General features: G+C 40.2%; 1 protein-coding gene across 1 annotated transcript; it reads left to right on the top strand.

Moving 5' to 3' along the window:
* Positions 1–17421: 17421 nt before the first annotated feature.
* LOC125456231 (homeobox protein Nkx-3.2) lies at positions 17422–19609 on the top strand. Its single transcript, XM_048539162.2, has 2 exons — positions 17422–18043; positions 18348–19609. The coding sequence occupies exons 1-2, from the start codon at positions 17632–17634 to the stop codon at positions 18788–18790; spliced, it is 855 nt and encodes a 284-aa protein (XP_048395119.1). The 5' UTR covers positions 17422–17631; the 3' UTR covers positions 18791–19609.
* Positions 19610–20608: the final 999 nt, after the last annotated feature.

Genomic DNA, 20608 nt, shown 5'->3' with positions numbered 1-20608 from the left:
TATATGTCATGTTGTGACTGTACAGGACACTGGGGAGGCCACTTTTAGAACAATGCGAAAAATTCTGGTCACTTTTCTATAGGAAATATTTTGTTAAACTTGAAAGGTTGCAGAAAGGATTCACAAGGATGTTGCCAGGGTTGGAGAGTTTGAGCTGTATAAAGAGGCTGAAGAGGCTGGGACTTTTCTCCTGAGAGCAGTGGAGGCTGAGGGGTGACCTTATGGAGGTTTATAAAATCATGAGGGGCATGGATAAGGTGAATAGTCAAGGTCTTTTTCAGAGGGATAGGGAGTCTAAAACTAGAGAGCGTAGATTTAAGATGAGAAGGGAAAGATTTATAAAAGACCTAAAGGGTAACTTCTTCATGCAGAGGGTGGTGCATGTATGGAATAAGCTGTCAGAGGAAGTGGTGGAAGGTGGTACAATTACAGCCTTTAAAAGGCATCTGAATGGATGCATGAATCAGACTGGTTCAGAGGGATATGCTGACAAATGGGAGTAGGTCAGTTTTGGATAGCTGGTCAGCACAGACGAGTTGAACTGAAGGGTCTGTTTCTGCGCTGTATATCTCTGCGCTTCCAAAACTTCTGGTCCCCCATTCTCCAAAACCTGTATTTAAATGAATGCTGAGGGGAATTAAAGCTTTGACTTGTGAACACAAGTATGTTAATTCCATCAGAGATAATGGGAACTGCAGATGCTGGAGAATCCAAGATAACAAAGTGTGGAGCTAGATGAACACAGCAGGCCAAGCAGCGTCTTCTAAGATGCTGCTTGGCCTGCTGTGTTCATCCAGCTCCACACTTTGTTATGTTAATTCTATGTTGGCAGATGCTAAAAATGATCCAAGTTTTTTTAGAAATGTGTAAATATCTTTGTTCCAGACTGAAAAAAAACAAATACAATATCCACAAGGCTGTGAACTATATTATGTATATTAAATGCAAACAGCTGTTCTCTCTGGTATCTTTAACTGTGGCAAGTTTTCATGGTAATAGTTAATACAGAATCTGTGAGATGGACCTTTCCAGCCCCATGGAGGTAGGGTGGCAGGCGTCCAGGAAACTGTGGGAGAGCTGAGTCAAGATGGCTCCCTGTACCATGGAATTGGTGATTAAAGCCCCAATAGATGCTGGCATTTTTTGACCCATGGTGCGTCCCCTCAATACAACCCCATGCAGGCACAGAAAATGCAGAAGCCATCAGCTCAGTTGAAGCTCTTCCCTTACAAAAGTCTTCAGATTTGGAAGCTTCATAAGGGAAAAATACAGTTCCAGCCTCAAAAAACCACAGTTGTAGTCAAACCCAAACCAGTGTGGCCTAGATCCTGTTTATTCACAGATTTCTGTGTAGTTTTGTGTAGGCTGCCTCACACTAGATTGTTCTCATTGTTTGCAACTTGCATCAGCATTACCACCTGCCCCATATGGACGACTGAGGCAGTCAGAACTGCTAATAGTCCAAATGAGCTATCTGTATTGATGGCCTGTCAACCCAACATAACAGGAGAGGAAAGCATGCACGTAGAAATGGCAATACTGAGCACATTGCTGGTTCCAGATTTCCATTTGGTCTAGCAGGGTCGTGATCCCACAACAAAGTCATAGGGAGCATGGGAGCAGGCCATTCAGCGTATCAAGTCCACACCAACCCTCCAAAGAGCATCCCACCCAGACCCACCATTTCCCATGGCTAATCCACCTTGCCTAAACATCCCTGGACATTATGGGTGATTTAGCATGGCCAATCCACCTAACTACAATCTTTGGTCTGTGCGAAGAAACCACAGCACCCAGAAGAAACCTACACAAACATATGTGGAATATGCAAACTCAACACAATCACCCAAGGCTGGAATCAAACCCAGACCCTGGCATTATGAGGCAGCAGTGCTGATCACTATGCTATGCCATCCCATGGGCTTCTTGAGGAAGATCATAAAATGAATGTATCAAAGCTAAATTATTGTAGAATTTCTTGAAGTCACACCTCAGTAATGCCACTTGTCTGTGGACCTTGTGTAAGTCTTATATTTCATTTACATGGTTAAACTTCTGTGATTGATGATGTGAGTGCAAATGTAACATTACACAGTACTTATATTCCTGATCTTCTCATAGTGATATCCTATAAACTGCATGGATGCTTGTCAGAATGTTAGATGATATATCTCTCAATATTACATATCCCTTAAACACCAATTGTTCTCCAGTACTTGTGATAAATTCCAGATATATATTATTCATCAGTATTAATGCTCTGACACAATGTGCGTTCATTCCGATTGAGCTCAAGTCTGTGCTATTTTTTATTTATATAGCACGATATTAGAATTTGCATTATAATTGATGTAATTTTATTTTTTGAGCTGTTTGAGGCTTTTACAAAAAGAAGATACATTTTGAAATTCCCTTTGAAAATTCAATTTCTGAAGAAGGGTTCCAACTCAAAACGTCAGCTTTCCTGCTCCTCTGGTGCTGCTTGGCCTGCTGTGTTCCTCCAGCTCCACACATTGTTAGATAATAAAATGTGAGGCTGGATGAACACAGCAGGCCAAGCAGCATCTCAGGAGCACAAAAGCTTTTGTGCTCCTGAGATGCTGCTTGGCCTGCTGTGTTCATCCAGCCTCACATTTTATTATCTTGGAATTCTCCAGCATCTGCAGTTCCCATTATCTCCACACATTGTTACCACGTTTTGAAATAGTACTTGTCATTATAATGATATTTTCCTATATTCCTTAATAATTCCGGAACTCTTTAAGCTCTCACCAGGTCTACAAATATTTACATTTTAACTTCTCGGTACAACAACGACTTGCATTTATATAGTAGTCTCAATGGTTAAAAGCCATTTCACAGAACGTTATAAAACAGGATGAGATACTTTGCCACAGAAGGCAATATTAGGCCGTCAGCAAGTAGAAAGCTGATAAGTGAATGAGACTTGACCAACATTCCCTTTAAGCTGTGCTGTGTTCCGCGCATGCTGTTTCGCATGCAAACGCACAGCTTCCAATTCCAAAGGCTGCTGCTGTGCATGTACCTTGGAGAGTCACGCAGCAGCAGGAAAAATGAGAGGGAGCAGTGGATTTGTCACATTTAAATACAAACACAGCAGAGCATTGAATGTCATTGTTTGCAGATAGTAGAATGTGGAGATTGGCCAGAACCTCATGGGTAGAATTAAGTCTAAGGGAATTGTGGCGCAGTGGTGGTACCCCTACTTTTGAGCCAGGAGACTTGGGCTCAAATCCCACCAGCGCTAGAGGCGTTGAAATAACATCTCTGAGCAGATTGGTTAGAAAACAGGTAAAGGCCACAAAGGCACAAATGATGCTTTCAGCAGCAGGTGAGCTGAGGCAAAATTGTAATTGGTGTCAAAGGAAACATGCATAACAAAGAAATGTTTCTCTGGTCTTCATTCCAATTCATTCTCAGTCTCCTTTTCAAAGTAGTAATTTGTTCACGTGATTAATGCCTAACTGTGTTCCTGGACAATGAGTCCGAAGATCCTGTTCTCAGTTGTTGTTTCACAAGTGAGCATCTTTAGCAGGAATAAGAGAATGCATAGCGTAACAAACAGAAATGAGGAGGGAGAGATAATGGGAACTGCAGATGCTGGAGATTCCAAGATAATAAAATGTGAGGCTGGATGAACACAGCAGGCCAAGCAGCATCTCAGGAGCACAAAAGCTGACGTTTCGGGCCTAGACCCTTCATCAGAGAGGAGGGAGACCATTTTTCTTCTTCACAGTCAGAGAAAACTGAGACAAGTTGGTGGTACTCTATACTATTCTGACTGACAGTTACTGGCTCAATATGTACTGTTAATCAAATCTAAGGCTTTGCTTGTGTGCATTGCATAAACTCATACCACAAGGAATATTTATCTTGCACAGTCATCGAGCATGCAGAACATAGAACGGCTCTGTATTTTGCACGTGAGATGAGAAAGTCACAAAGGGATTTTCTGAAAATCTCATATGACAAGATATTAATTATAGCGTTAAGTAAATTTTGTTTAATGACATACATAAAAATATTATTCGAATTAGTCTTTAGTATTTTAAGAAGAAAAAGACATGATCCTAAGCAATGAATGAGATTTACTATCCTCCATTTTCTCATATGAACTGACTCTATCTTCGGCCCAGAGTCTTTGTGTTAACTCATCAAAAGACGTGGCTGATTTCAATGGTGACTCATGAAATTGAGTTGAATTTTCAATGTTACTATTCCATAGAGATAATTTAAAAACCTTCGAATTGTTTCAAAACTGAAAGAACTGCAGATGCTGTAAATCAAAATGAAAACAAAGTTGATGGGAAAGCTCAGCAGGTCTGGCATCATCTGTGAAGGAAAAAACGGAGTTAACGTTTCGGGCTCTGAGAAAGGGTCACTGATTCCCTTTATTCTGTGTAGTCAAAGTGATGCCTGTATGTTATGCTGAAATAGAATCTTCAATGCTCATAATGTCGCACCTTGCCTTTAATGGATTCACATTAGTGTCAGACACAATATATGCTGTTTGTAATAGACCATAAAATGTAGGAGCAGAAATAAGCCATTCTGCCCATTAATTCTGATCCATATTGATACAAGGCTGACATTTTTCTGAAAATGTTCTCCTCACAATGTCATTTTAAACATTTCTGATGCTTTGAATCTTCTCTCACTAAATATTTTAAGAAGTATATTTACTAAATTGGGCTTTCTGATGAGCTCCAACTTGATTATTATCATAATTATTCCCAAACCAAGTATTTATTCTCAGGCGATTGATTTCAAACTTCTTTTTTACAAGCTTTTTTGTATTCATTTGGTTCATACGTTAATGTGTTCCTTCTGTCTAGATTTCATTTTTTCTGCTGTTATGAAGGTTCATAACATATTACTAGAGAACTTGGTTTCTAATGCGAAGGAGAAATGGATTTTAGTTTTTCAAGTCTATGAAAATGTGACATTTTTTAAAGTGAGAAACTCATTTTGAACATATAGCTCAAACAGCATTTACAATAACTCATGTGGTTTCAGCTAAATGGTCAGCAAGTTAACTTGAGGGATCATTTTTAGAGTGATTTGTGACTTGGGTTTTACAACTCAGAAAGGGAGAGAAGGCCAGAAACGGGCTTATTCAGAGAGAAGAGGTTGCTAAGAGGTGGGATATTGTTATTAGCAGTTTCCAAGCAGTCACAGCTGCGGATAAGTCCTGAATTGTTTATAAGTCAATGGGAACAAAATTTTAGAAGTAGATGACCATGAAGGCATCAGGCAGGAAGATAACTTATAAGGCTGTTGAAGACAGATTTTAGAGAATGTATCTCAATAAATAAATGAGCTGAGTTCACAGATTGTTTTAAAATCTCATGGAGAGACATTAATTGAAGAAAATAGCATTGAGTAATTGTACAGAAATTTGCTGAATGGAAACAGATTACAGCTACGCCAGCTGAGCCGGAAACTTTAGCATGAAGATAGGTGTGGCACTTCACTGAGGTTTGAATGTCAGTTAGGCAATGGCAGTAGTAAAAAGGATGAATCTTTCCTTTTAAAGCTTGTAAAGAGATTGTTCCAATAACTCATGTATACTCTGATATAGTTCATGCTTTTCTTTCCCCTTTGTATAATAAACTTTGATTTTCATTTCTCAAAAGTGAATTTGAAATTTCATATGAATATGTTCAATGAATGACCTTCCTGGAAATCAGAAAGAAAAATAATATTTATGATCGAGCAACCCACTTTGGATCTGACTTCTCTCGTATTATCATAGCTGGGATCATAATACTACCTGGGTGAAAATCAGACTCAGTCAATCTTGCTCTGGTTACAGTACTTCCGGCTCAAAAGAGAATATGCCATGGTGAAACTTGCCATCATTTTCTGAATCATGAAATATATTTTTGTAGGCTATCAGGGCCACTCTTTCTCCTCATGTTGATAAGATGCTTGAAATATTTGACCACAGAGATATTCGTTCTGACTCTAATGCTGCCTGAACTGCTATGGTTGGCTGTTGGAGGTTCTTTCCATTTCCCTCTTCTAATCTGTAGTAATTTATTTTTCATAACCTCCTAACCTAATGTTTTACATGTGTAATTTTCAAACATTAGAAACTGAGTTGCTGGCATCCGGGACTTTATAAAGAAAATAACACACCAGTGAAGAAGTAAGGGCAGTTGATTCAGATGATATTATAACTTAATTTTAATCATGTATGACACTAGCTGCACCCTATTTGATAACAAACCTGAAACTGACAGACATTTAATACTTAATTATGTGTAAGACAATTCAAGATGAATAGGTAACTTGTTGAAGAACACTGTGTTCCTCAGTGTTATTCCTCAGTAATAAATGTAAAATAAGCGTGAAGTGTGATTTTCTCACTTTTTGTCAATGTGTAGAGTGAATATGTTAGATGGTGATTGACCCCCTGCCTCCACTGACAGGTCAACTCCACTCATTAAGAGATGATAGTTAGTGCACATTCTCACTCTATCTAGTGTTCCATACTGGTGTGCCAAGTTGCCAGAAACTGTCAGCTAATCACAGACTAGTGGCTCTACGTTCTAAGGGCTGCTGGTTGAGACCTTCTCTGGAGGGCACCCAATGGTGAGAAGTAAAGGTGATTTCTTTTCTCCTTCTCATGGGGTGGGTCTTGTAGGAAGGAGAAGTTGGGGAGTTAGAGATAAAGGCTTTGGGGTGACCTTCAGAGGCCATCCTCCTGCCAGTCATGCATACATCCAACTGAACTATTGGAATCATGATTTAATTGGAACCACTCCCCAAACACAGAAGACAAGTCACACTGGATTTCCAGTTGGGAAACCCACCATCTATCTTGCCTGACCAACAGGCAGGTATTCCGGAAGAAAGTGAGTTGAAACTATTAAGTGATGATTAAATGCCCACTTAAAGGGACTTAATTGTTTGTGGTGAAAATGACCTAAGGACCTTTTCATTCAGTGTTTAATTACACAAATGATGAAAAGGGCTAAGTTTCTTTCCGGGACAACTAACTCAATTATTTCTCTTTTTTACCATTTTGCTAACGAACCCCTTTGAGAGAAAAATCTGTCAATAAAGTCCAACAGCACAGAAGGAGATCATTTGGTCCATCATACATATGACAGCTATCCAACTAATGCCAATCTTATCCCATGGTCCTGGAGATGTTTCTTAACAAGTATGTGTTTAACTACCTTTTGTACGTTACTCTTGAATTTGTTTCTATCACCTTTTCTTGCAATACATTCCAGATTATAATGATTCATCTTGTGAAAAGAAAACCATAAAAAACCTGCTGGTTCTTTTTTTTCAATTACTGCAATCTGAATAACTGTGTAAACAGTTTTTTCCTGATCTATTCTACAAAAATGCCCCATCATTATGAATATCTCCATTAAGTCTTCCCTTAGTCTTTTCTGCTCTAAGAAAAACAATTCCAATTCCCCTAGTCTTTCCACATAACTGAAGTCTCTTATCTTTTATGTCATGAGTTGCTAGTAAAGTCAGTAGTTATTTAAACCAAGAGTTTCATATCCCTTACATATAATTTTGTGATGAGTATATTAGAGATTGAAAATCACCACCTTCCCAAGAAGCTGTCATTGTGGAGAAAGGACATTCATTCACCATTATAAAAAGAAAAACATAACAGGCCTTTCATAGAGTACAGACTAAAATTATTGCATGTGGTTATAAAAGACAATATATGTTGATAAATTGAGGATACAGCAGCAGTTTAAAAAAAAGAAAACAAACGTAAAAGTTTAAGTGTAAATATCTTTCATCACCACACACTCAAGAAAGAGATGTAAAAAAATGCACTTAAAGAAGGAGATTCCATCCATAATGCATGTTCCTTTCATAAATGAACTGTATGGACTGTTTTCTATGATGTTTCATTTAAAGAGCTTCTACTGAATAAACAATATTTGCTTGCTGCATGATACATTATTTACTGTCAGTCTTTTGTATGTTTTGCAGCACTTCCATCTAACTGGGTAGTACAATGATGTCAATAGACACTGTACAATTTGCACACATGTGCTCCATCAACCTCCAATCTATCGAAAAAGCCGAATTACCCCAGGCCAGGTTTATAAAAGAAAGATCAGTCTCCGTGATATATTTATCTGCCTTTATAACAGAAGCCAGCCAAACTTCAGTTTATCGATCTAACAGTACAACCTGCATCATTTAACTGACTGTTGCATTCCGCAACTAACATTTCATTGAACTCATGACAGAGACTCAGTTGCTCTGCAGAACATTTACTCTTTTACATCTGCACATAATGATATATTATCTGTTATCTGATTATGTTTCAAAGGTATTAGTTGCCAATATTAAATGCTTTTGCCAAGCATTTATTCTGCACATCTACCAATCTGGAATCGTGAGAGGAACATATTTTTCCAATCTCGAGTCTTGGCTTGAAACTTATTACTTATACAATCACCTTCCAGTTCTATCAACAGAATTTAATTAAGTAATCTTAATTATACATTGTGTTTTTGTCACTTCAAAGTTGTAAAATCCAATAAGGATCCAAGACAGGCTAGGGAATGTTGATGCAAGATCACGCTGAATCCATTGGTTTCAACGTGAGCAACATGAAAAGTTTGTACTGCTTGATCATTTATACTAAGCAGCGAACACTAATTACACCGTTGAGTGACTGCTGCCAGGGCAGAGTCACATATTTGAAGAAATTAACACATGTGTAAACCAACTGCTTCACCTCCTAAACTTGGATTGGAGCAGGTGTTGAAAGTGGCTGCAGGAGTGTTTCAGTTATAAGAAGAGGAACCACTATTCGACAGGAGATGTTCTCAATCCACAAGTGACCAGCAGTCCAAACAAACACTTCAAAGGCAATGGAGCTACGTAGCAATTGTTGTCAATGGCAGCAGGTTGACTCCAAGCATATAAAAGCCATGCCACAAGTAGTTTGATGATGCTATGTGAATGGTTGAAGTTAATTAATGCATTTTCAAATGGCACCTTGATATAACTGCACCTTTAAACTCAGACTGTGCTCAATGCAACATTGCTCCAGCACTTACCTCAGGCAATCTCACATCAATTACTGCTTAAACTTAACATGGTCCATGCAATTTCACTGCAACAGCAAACCCCTTGTTTGCCTTCCCATCTTTTCTCCATAGAGCTGCTTCACATAGAGCGTAGAACATAGAACATAGAACAGTACAGGCCCTTTGGTCCATGGCCAAAGGTTGTGACAACCTATTATCTAACTAAGATCAATCTACCCCCGCATACCTTACATCTTACTATCCTCCAAGTGCCTATTCAAGAGTTATTTAAAAGACTGTAAAATATCTGACTCCACTACCATTGCCAGCAGCAGATTCCACACGCCCATGGCTCTCTATGTGAAGAACCTAGCTCTGACACCTCCCCTATACCATCTTTCAATCACCTTAAAATTATGTCCCCTTGTAATAGTTATTTCCACCCTGGGAAAAAGTGTCTGACTATCCACTCTATCTATTCCTCTCATCATCTTGTAAACCTCTATCAAGTCATCTCTCGTCCTTCTTCACTCCAATGAAAAAGCCCTAGCTCCCTCAACCATACCTCATAAGACCTGCCTTCCAGTCCAGGCAGCATCCTGGTAAATCTCTTCCAAACCCTCTCGAAAGCTTCCACATCTTTCCTGTAATGAGGTGACCATAACTGAACACAATATTCCAAGTGTGGTCGAGTCAGAGTTTTATAGAGCTGCAGCATAACCTCACGGCTCTTAAACTCAATTCCCCTGCCAATGAAAGCTAATGCACCATACGCCTCCTTTACAAACCCATCAACTTGGGTCACAGCTTTGAGGGATCTATGGACATGGACCCCAAGATCCCTCTGTTCCTTCACACTGGTGAGAATCCTGCCATTAACACTGTATTCTGCATTCAAATTCAACCTTCCAAAATGAATCGCTTCACACTTTTCCAGGTTGAATTCCATCTGCTACTTCTTTGCGAGCTCTGTATCCTTTCAATGCCTCATTGCAACCCACAACAGCCCTCCACATCATCCTCAACTCCACCAACCTTGGTGTCATCATCAATCTTACTAACCCACCCTTCCACTTCCTCATCCAAGTCATTTATAAAGATCACAAAGAGCAGAGGTTCCAGAACAAATTCCTGCAGCACGCCACTGGTCACCGAGCTCCAGGCTCAATACTTTCCATCTACTACCACCCTCTGTCTTCTATTGGACAGGCAGTTTTGTATCCAGACAGCCAAATTTCCCTGAATCCCATGCCTCCTTACTTTCTGAATGAGCCTACCATATGGAACTTTATCAAATGCCTTGCTAAAATCTATACACACCACATCTACTGTTCTGCCTTCATCAATGTGTTTTGTCACATCCTCAAAGACTTCAGTCAGGCTTGTAAGGCATGACCTGTCCCTCACAAAGCCATGCTGACTATTTCTAATCAAACTGTGATTTTCCAAATAATAATAAATACTATCTCTCAGAAACCTCTCCATTAATTTGCCCACATAATTATCCTATTCTAATTTGAAGACATCAATTGAATTTAATACTATCACAGTCACAGGCACTGCATTCCAGGCCCTAACTACAAGCTGAATGAAATGTTTTTTCCTCATGTTGGTGTTGCTTATTTTGGGAGTCACCTAAGTCCGGATTCTCTGGTCCACGATCTTCTACCAAAATGAAACAGTTTCTCCTCGTCAACTTTCTCCCAACTGCTTGTGATTTTAAATACCTTTATTAAAATTTTCTTAATTTTCCCTTCTGAGAGAAGAATAATTTGATTCCTCCACCCAAATGAAGTACTATATCCTTGCAAACATTCACACCAAACTAGTTTGCATTGTCTCAAATGCTTAAATTGTAATGCCCAGATTGGACACTTACACCAGTTGAAGCTAAACCAGTGTTTTATACAGAAGTGATAACATGTGGAGCTGGAGGAACACAGCAGGTCAGACAGCATCTAAGGAGCAGGAAAGTCGATGTTCCCATTTATAAAATCCAGGATCCCATTCGTTTTGTTGATCACTTTTTCAACTTGTCCTGCCACCTGCAGTAATTTGTTCACATATATACCATACACCCTTTAGAACTATTCCCTTTTTTCTTGCTTTGTACCAAAATGAATCACTTCGCACGTTACTGCATTAAATTTGCCATTTGTTCATGCATTCAATCATTCTGTTCATGTCACCTTGAAACTTATCATTGCCCTCCACACAGTCCCCTATTTTCAGGTTTTGCTATCCACAAGCTCTGAAATTGTGCTCTGCGCACCAAAGCCTAGGCCAGTAATATAGATCAAGTAAAGCAGGCATTTTAACACAAGCCCCTTAGGAATCCCACTACCTTACCATTTTCCTATTCAAAAAGCAATTATTCATAATGAATTCTGTTCCCTGTCACTCAGCCAATTTCCCATCTGAACTATCATTCTCCAATTCTCCATAGGCTCAAACTCAATGACACACCTGGTAGGTTGCACTTTTAAAGTCAGAAACATTATGTTCATCAACCCTCTCTGTAAACTCACCAAGATACTTCAGCAAGTTAAAGGCAGTTTGCCTCAACAAATTCATGCTGGCTTTCCTTAATTAATTGACACTTGTTCATGTGACTGCCAATGTTGGCCCAATTGAAAGCCTTTGAAAATTTTCCGACCACTGAGGAGAAAATGATTAGCATGTTGCTGCTGTCTGTATCCTTAAACTCTTTCTTCAACAAAGTAAGTTTTGTATTTCTCTGGCACCAGCTCCATATCTAAGGAGGATTTGAAGACCATGGCCAGATGTCAGCAGCTGTTTCTTTTATTTCCTTCATTATCCTTGGATGCATATCATCAGGCTCTGGTGTGCAGCAGTCAATCTAATACCATTAGAAATAGTAGGAACTGCAGATGCTGGAGAATCTGAGATAACAATGTGTAGAGGTGGATGAACAAAGCAGGCCGAGGAGCATCAGAGGAGCAGGAGAGCTGACATTTCAGAAGGGTCTAGGCCCGAAACGTCGGCTTTCCTGCTCCTATGATGCTGCTTGGCCTGCTTTGTTCATCCAGCACTACACCTTGTTATCTCATAAACTAATACCATTACTTGTCAACTTTTAGCCCATCCAATGCCTCAGCTACCCTTTCTTTTACTGTGGCTTTGACTGTGAATTCTTCCTTGTTAAAGACAGATGCAAAATAACCATACTTCAGCAACACCCTTAACTCCACATATAAATCTTCATATTTATAAAAGTACATAGACATCAGTTCTATTCGTTTTTTTTATCAGCCATTTACAAATTATCCAGATACGTTTTGGATTCCTTTATATTAGCTTCTGTAAGTAACACTCTCAGACCTCATCAATCTATTAAACATTCAGCAGGGAATGCAGATCAACCAAACACATTGCACTGCATTGACTAATACACTTCCTATTTCTTGCAGGATATGTTACAGAAATGAAGCTGACAGGAACTAACTGAAGATGGACAGACAGCTGCATTCCTCACTCTAATGAGGAAAATGGACTCATCTCAATTGGAGTGGCCACTTCAATTCCAATGGCAATGTGTCTCATCCTATTTTGAAGTGTTAAAATTGCTGACAACTGGTAAAGAAAGTTGCAGTGAGCACCAGCTTAGCCAAATGAAAATGTTGCACAAGTAAATGCAAAATACTGCAGATGCTCGAAATCTGAAATCAAATGCAGGAGAAACTCAACAGCTTTGGCAGCATCTGTGGAGAAAAAAACAGAATTCAAGTCCAGTATGACTCTCCTTCAGAAATGTCACACACACTGTTCCTTGTTGAGGTTGAGGCAGGAAATTTGCTCCCTAAATATCCTGAGTCTCCATATGGGCTCCTATTGTGAGTCCTCTCACTCTCCAACTCCTCCGTCTTTACTCAATTGTCCACCTCTGTGTCATATTTTTTCATTCTTTCTGTAATGCTGTAGGTAAAATGGGACATGAGATGGCTAGCCAGCAATATAAGTAATGTTATCAACATATGTCACACAATTCCTTATAGGATTCAATTTAAGGCAGCTGCATGAACCACCAAAACAGTAACAAATCAACCATCAACTGATCTGAAAGTGGTTATTGATTCTTCTAAATGATACAGGTGGGCCCTACTGTTGATTATCATTTCAGTTCCATGAGATCAAGAACTAGTTGCTTGAATGTGATAGTTGAAAATGACAGTATTGGAGTCAGTCAGTTCCATGGTCTGGAATCTAACAAGCATTGCCTTTGGCCACAATACCCACATCTCCAGAAGTGCATAGAACTAAGACAGCACTGCAACTATGCATACATGCAACATGTTGATATTATTTTGGACTGAAAACAGCATCCTGAGGGCTACAATTAAGATTACTACCCAACCAAATGTTGAGGCCCATGGCCCTTATAGATCCAGAATTTGTCTCGTCTTTTTTTTCTGCAATGAAAACCAGTTTTAATTAATACCACGTGGATTATTCTGTACATCAAATGTTAGTGCTTGCTTGAAGTGTTGTAAAATAAGGTCATACAGCACAGAAAAGGCCCTTTGGCCAATTGAGTCTGCCCTGACCTACCTGCTCCAGTCTTACTTTCCTGGCATTTGATCCTTAATCTTGAATGTTGTGTCATGTCATGTGCTCGTCTAATAACTTAAAGGTTGCGAGGTTTCCCGCCTCTGCTGTCCCACCAGGCAGCGCATTCCAGATTCCAACGGGACTCTAGATGTATTTTTTTTCTCTTCAATTCCTTCTATGCCTTCCCCTTAAAATTGTGCTCTCTTGTTATGGACTCTTCAACCATAGGAACAGCCGTTTCCTCTCCACCCTATCTATGACCTTTACAACATCATACACCTCAATCGGGTTCCCTCTCAGCCTGTCCTGCTCTGAAGAAAACAATTCGAGCCTGTCCAGGCTCTCTGGAGAGACCTGGGATACTGGAAGTCAACGTTTGTTCTCTTAATTTCAAGATGCTGGTTCGAGAAAACCTGGACGTAGAGATTAGGGGTAGGTTGAGACGATTGGTGAAATCCTGTTCCACTACTCTCACAATTGAAAGGGTCCAATGGCTATTTGAGATAATGGGAACTGCAGATGCCGGAGAATCCGAGATAGCAAAGTGTGGAGCTGGATGAACACAGCAGGCCATGCAGCATCTTAGGAGCACAAAAGCTGACGTTTCGGGCCTAGACCCTTCCCGAAACGTCAGCTTTTGTGCTCCTAAGATGCTGCTTGGCCTGTTGTGTTCATCCAGCTCCACACTTTGTTATCTCCAATGGCTACTGTTCCTCTCTATGATACCGCTGCTTCGCAAGTTCACCGCCTTGTCAAAAGGGTCACGTTCTATTTCAAGTGCCTGCTTCCAAGTCATCTAAAATCAGTATGTATGTCGAAAGTACAAAGCGAGGTAATTGTGAATAATTGACAGACTCTTTCATTGAGCTTGTATTAAAACATGTGAAAATTTAAGATTATTGCTTTTGTCTTTCAGTCAGAAAAACTCACCCTCTTTTAGAATCATAAATAAAAACCCGAAGAACTGCTGATGCTGTAAATCAGAAACAAAAACAGAAGTTGCTGGAAAATCTCAGCAGGTCCGGCTGCATCTGTGGAGAGAAATCAGAGTTAACGTTTCCCCTCCTTTTCCTTTGGAATCATGTTGGATTTTTAAACGTTCTTGAGTACTGGCTTAAAGGAAGATCTTTACCCGTTGGAAGGGCATTTATTGATTTATAATCAGAACTTGTTTTAATTCTCGTACGTCGTAATGTATGGTTTCTGACAAAGCATGTGTGTGAATGTTAGAGACTCTAGATGGCGTGCGAAAGCAGCTCAAAGTAAACTTGGGGTTTGAGTTTCTGGGCTGGGAGATTGGAGGGACCAAACTATTCTCACTTCACCTGCAATCCTGATCGGTGAACCCCATCTGCACCTCATTCGTTTCTGCGAAACGGAATCAGTGCATCGTTCCTATAACCGCTGCTTAAGCTTTATATTGCATTGTTCTCATCAAATTAAGAACTAGAGAAAGGAGATAATTTCGGAGTTCCTGTTGCAAGTCATGCGTTAGTGTTGATTGGGGAAACTTTGCTTGAAATTTTTAAATGGACCTTGTGCTTACAAAAAGTGTACTGGGCATGTGTCTTTCTGTAAATGGCGATAGGACGTCTTGTCAATGTCCCATTAAGGTTTGCAGACTGGATGAGGATGAGGATGAGGTGAGGTGACAGCTCAAACGCAGCGCCAGGTCGTTTTCCATGAACTTGGAAATGGCAGGCTTTTCGTTCATTCAGTAAGACAGGTTCACAGACTGAACGGTGTAACATCCGAATTTTTCTTGAAGGATTCGGTACTGTTTGTACAGAGAAAGCTGGTTTTCCAATCCCTGCATTTTATTTTCACGTATATATCGCTGGCCTTTATAAAGTTTTAAGGTAAGGGTATTGTATATTCCTACGAATAAAGCTGGCATTTTTTACGGTAGTGTTTTGTTCATGATCGGCGACATGCGATTGTCCCGTGATGAAAGTCTCCCCTTCACTGGGGTGAGATATTTCCTGCATTTTAAGCCCGTGGTTCTTTTGGTTTGCCGTAATGGGAGATTCGGACCGTGGCGCGGACACACAATCCACTCACTCAAGGGGTCCTCCAGTCACGCTTTTTGACTTCAGCATGTCAGAAACTGGAGTGCTCAGCACTTAAGCGAGATGTGTGTTTCCGTCTTTCGTTTCATCCTTGCACTTTCTTTTTACGCCAGAGCAATTTGGATGTTTGCAAATGCAACAGGTGATGAGAGCCGACCTGACAAAGCTTCTCCGGCCTCTTTTTGTCTGAATGCAAGATCCATTCGATGAAGGATTAACAGCAGTTTCTCAACCACAATTTACACAAGACTGTAATGGACCACTTTATGCTATTTTTCCCTTATCCAAACCTTTTATACTGGCGGCAATTTCAACGTTATCAGTAAATACTATTTCATACACGAAGAATAACTTAAAAGAGTCTGGTATATTAAATATTTCTGGGTAGCTTTTTTATATTTACATATAACCAGCCCAAGTGTATGCGCCTTTTCAATTGCTGTGAAAAGGTTAAGAGACATATGGGAAGAGTTCAGAGAAGCAGTGTTGCCGAGTGGAGCTCTCCGCCATTTGACACGCTACTGCGTATAAATTAGGGACTTGATTGCTCTGCAAACAAACGAACACGTTATAATTTATCACGTTTCTCAGGCCGCCCACTCCCTATTGGTTCGGAGCTGTGAGCTGCACCAGAGGAAAGCATTTGGAGCTAGCTAAACTGCTGAAATGAACACGGACCACCCAGTTCGGCTGCCAAAACTCAGGAAGCAAAGCCGTGCCTAAAACGGTTTATCTTACGTGTTAATGTGTTCGTTGTTCGGTTTTTACCCCCGTTCCTGCAGTAGCACAATTGCAAACGCCTTGACTGTCCCAGCTCCTGAAGGGCGCCGACGGCTGGGGTTTCTGAGTCTGCCCCTCTTCTCCCCAATCCCCGCTTGACAATCTTGTCACAAAAATTGATATGTTTACACATTAGACTGCAAACATCGACATTGAATTGTGTGATTAGGTTAATGGTATTTTTGTTGAGTGACATTGTTTTGTTGGAATTTTCTGGGGTTTTTTTGTTGGAGTTCGTCTCACCCGTGTTACGCCCTCTCCATATTTATCCAATGGTGTTATTGTTCTCTGAGTGTTGTTTATTCACCTGTTTATCTGTAGATGTATCTACCCTGCCAATATTTATAAAAAATATTGTGACTATGTATGTGTGCCTGTAATGTATGTTTATTTAGACAACAACATATAAACAGCATGTCTAATCTGTACATATATCCCCCTAATCTATGTCTATCAGCCTAATATTATTAACCGACAAAATCGATTTAATGTGTATTTATACATTATACATGTGTGTGCAATGCATATAAGCAGAAGTTATTACAACTGAAGTGTATTATTAGAATATTAAATTTGCAGGAAATGCTTTAAAAAAACCTGGGGAATATTTTAACCTGTTATGGGTCCGTAAAGCATGAAACATATCAATAAGATCGTTGAAGTTGATGATGATCCAATTCAATGATGTGATTGTGTGGCAGTAAGGCTGTATCGAATGCTTTTTCAAGTAATTGTTATCTTTCACTGCAGACGGGTTTCCAGAGCAGTTTTAAACGGCAAGTCAAAGGTGCCGTCTTTTCTCCAAATCCCCTCTCTGTCCAGCACTGTCCGGCCTTTCGAAGGAGTACGGCGAGTAACCAATGAGGAGACGCTAAAACATCGAGCCTCTTTGTGGTGGCCCAATCGGATTGTGGTTCTTTGGGGCTGCTGCTGTCAATCATCCGAGCAGCAATGACCCGGGAGCCGAGAGAAAGAGCTGAGAGCCTCAGTGTTAACAAACCTCCGCTCGCTCTCAGATCCCAGGCCAACAAGCAGCAATGACTTGCGTGCTCACCTCACCACGGAAGTACGGGCACTACCGATAACTCCATAGAGAGAGAGAGGGTGGGTGGGAAGAAGAGATAAACAACGTTTAGAAAAGTTCGTGGAGAACAGCATTTGCTAAAATGGCTGTTCGTGGTAACACTTTGACCCCGTTCTCCATCCAAGCAATTTTAACCAGAAAGGATGAGAATCGACACTCGAAAAATTTGGACGTGTCTTGTTTCTCGCCCGCTACCTGTTGGAAGATGTTGAACGCTTTGGATTCCTGTCCAAAGATCAATGCGTCTTCTGGGAAAATCGATGCAGGGAAAGATCTGCCCAGTGAGCAGCTCTGTTGCGACTCTGATTCAGGCGTCGGTGATGAAAATGACTGTAAAAATCATTCGATTTGCAACTCGGAAAAGGAGCTAGAGATTGCAGGAGCGTGCTCCTTCCAGTCGAAACCAATGAAGGAAGCAAGTTCAAGTCTCAGCGAAGATAAAGATGATAGTAAGGACTATCTGTGTAGCGGAGGAATGGCAGAACATTTAGCAGGTAGCATACAATACTTATTCGCTAATAAATCACTGCAGTTCATGACAATAACTGTTTCCACACGTATACACAATTAACTAACCATTGATTTCTAAGTAAACTAGGTATTTTGCAAAGTGCATCTGCAAAGCAACTTCTAGAAATGTCGCTCGAGATTTACACACTTTGACAATGGATTTATCCAGATATATTTTCGAGCGGTTTATTTAAGAAGTCACCCTCATTATTGTATTAAATGGCCTCTTAATGGATTGGATAGACAAGTAAATGGTATTAATTTAAGATTTTATTGTTCACTCCTTAGCTCCAAGCCCCATTGAGGAAGACTGTAAATCTGAGCAGAGCCCGGATCAGCCCAAACAGAGAAAGAAACGCTCCAGAGCCGCCTTCTCTCACGCCCAGGTATTCGAGCTCGAACGCCGCTTCAACCATCAAAGGTATCTGTCTGGTCCCGAGCGGGCGGATTTGGCGGCCTCCCTCAAACTCACCGAAACTCAGGTTAAAATCTGGTTCCAGAACCGCAGGTACAAGACCAAACGTCGGCAGCTTGCCGCTGACCTGATGGCTTCGGCTCCAGCCGCGAAGAAGGTAGCAGTGAAAGTGTTAATCCGGGACGATCAGAGACAGTACAGTCCGGGAGAATTACTTCGGCCATCACTGCTCTCTCTTCAACCATCATACCAGTACTATCCGTTCACCTACTGTCTGCCGGCATGGACAGTAACCGCTTGTTCGGGGACTCAATAGATTCTTGTTTTTCAAAGAACAAAGTTTCAAATACGCGCCCTTAGAACTACAGTATTTATTTGCGTTGGTTTGAAGTATAAGCTGCAGACTGGGCTCAGCAGATGGAGTTTCCATGGTATCCATGTAACTGATATTTAATTCGAATCCAGCTTCAAATAATGAAAGACCGCCGGAAAGCGAGAGAACAAAACAAAAATGCGGCGGACGTACTCTAAATTTCACAGAAAAGAATCTCGAAGTTTTGCCTTGGTTGGACATGCTTTTCTTTTCTATTTTTGCAAAGCAATGTGTGCTGAATGTATGAACCATTAGAGAAACTGCGGGCTGTCTCAAGTGCAAATATCTAAAGAGAGATATATTGTTTTATTATACTCCCTGGTTAAGAACAGCGGAGCGAAAAAGGCGCAGAACATTTAACGTTTTCTCGCAGACTGCTTTGGGTGATGTTGTGAAGATGTTTGCCCCAATCTCAAAATCATTTCGATCTGTGATTATATCCGAGCAGTTAATAGGGGTAAGAATTTAGCACTTTCCGTTCTTTTTGATATTTAGTAGCGATTAGTGTGGGCGATCTTATTGCAGGCTTTCTTTGTAATAGCAGCGTGTGTAAAATTGTAACTGGTTAATCGTTTCTCATGAATGGATCCGGAATTTAAACTAAAACTAGGAATGAATGTTTAAACACGGCACAAATATCACAGCGACAGAGGTTGGCTCGATTCAGGATGGTGCCTCTGGAGTTGTAACCCTCTTATGAAAGTGTTCGTTCTGAATTATTTCCAGCTCTTAAAACAATAAAATTTGCTATGACTTAAAAAAGTGCCTTTTGTTCTCTGTAAACATCCAAATTAATTAAGATGTATTATCGTGTTCAGTACTAGACTTTAATTCCATTCTACACAAGTCATTAACCCATTATGCAAACAATATTAGGCTTCGTGCCTCTCAAGCGTGGACATACTGACAGTCAAGGATATATAAGATTATTCGTAAGAAAAGAAGTGCTCTGTTTTGACGATTCAAAATGTTCAAAACATCCCTTGAGAACAGTATTACATTGATAAAGATAACTAAAGCCTCGGTGCAATGGTTCGTAATGTCACAGGGGCCCACGCGGGAGAGTGTCCAGTATTTTAACGTGATATCCTTCTACCAAAACTATTACATATAAGATTTGTGGGACAATATAAGTCATGAAGGAAAAAGAATAGAGTATATATTGTATCTAGTTATTTTCAGTTTAATTTACAAGGATCGCCCGACGTGGTAATATTTATTTCCGTAAGAACCATTCATTTGATGACGTTGACATTAATCCCCACGCATTGAATCAGGGCTTTAAAGATCGCATCCGAATTGATAACGTTAAGAACCAGATGCCGAAGTGTAAATCACGTGCATTGTAGTGAACAATCATAAGTGCATTTTGCCGCTGAGCTTTTCCCAGTATCCATGTTAACAGGCTTTCCATTGCCAGCCAGCCAGTCAACAGACCCACGTGAGTATGTTTCCCAGCGAAATGTTTGCAACCATTAGTCTCCATTGCTCTGTGAAGGAAATGTTTCAAAATGACCATATTCAAATGTGATTTCTCGATACTCGTTTTATGAGATTGAAACATATTCGATATGCCGGGGCAGCCAATTATTATCAGTGTAACTGCGGAGAAACACAAACAACCCTTACTAATTGTTTTTTGGAGTGTTTTGCTTGGGCAAACAAGCAGTCAATGTTATGCAAAATAGGCCGTATGGCTTCCACTGTGGATTGGAATAATTTGTACATTAGAAATTGTTATCCAGAAAGCGCAGTTTCGCT

This window comes from Stegostoma tigrinum, chromosome 1 (genome assembly GCF_030684315.1).
Source record: "Stegostoma tigrinum isolate sSteTig4 chromosome 1, sSteTig4.hap1, whole genome shotgun sequence".
In the NCBI taxonomy this organism is placed as follows: domain Eukaryota; kingdom Metazoa; phylum Chordata; class Chondrichthyes; order Orectolobiformes; family Stegostomatidae; genus Stegostoma; species Stegostoma tigrinum.
The sequence above is the reverse complement of the archived record's forward strand: the minus strand, read 5'-3'. Positions and strand labels throughout refer to the sequence as shown.

Excerpts from the sequence above, each read along its gene's own strand:
- LOC125456231 (XM_048539162.2), top strand. The coding sequence starts at position 17,632 with ATGGCTGTTCGTGGTAACACTTTGACCCCGTTCTCCATCCAAGCAATT. Across the intron at positions 18,044-18,347 it reads AATGGCAGAACATTTAGCAG|CTCCAAGCCCCATTGAGGAA; the intron begins GTAGCATACAAT and ends TTCACTCCTTAG.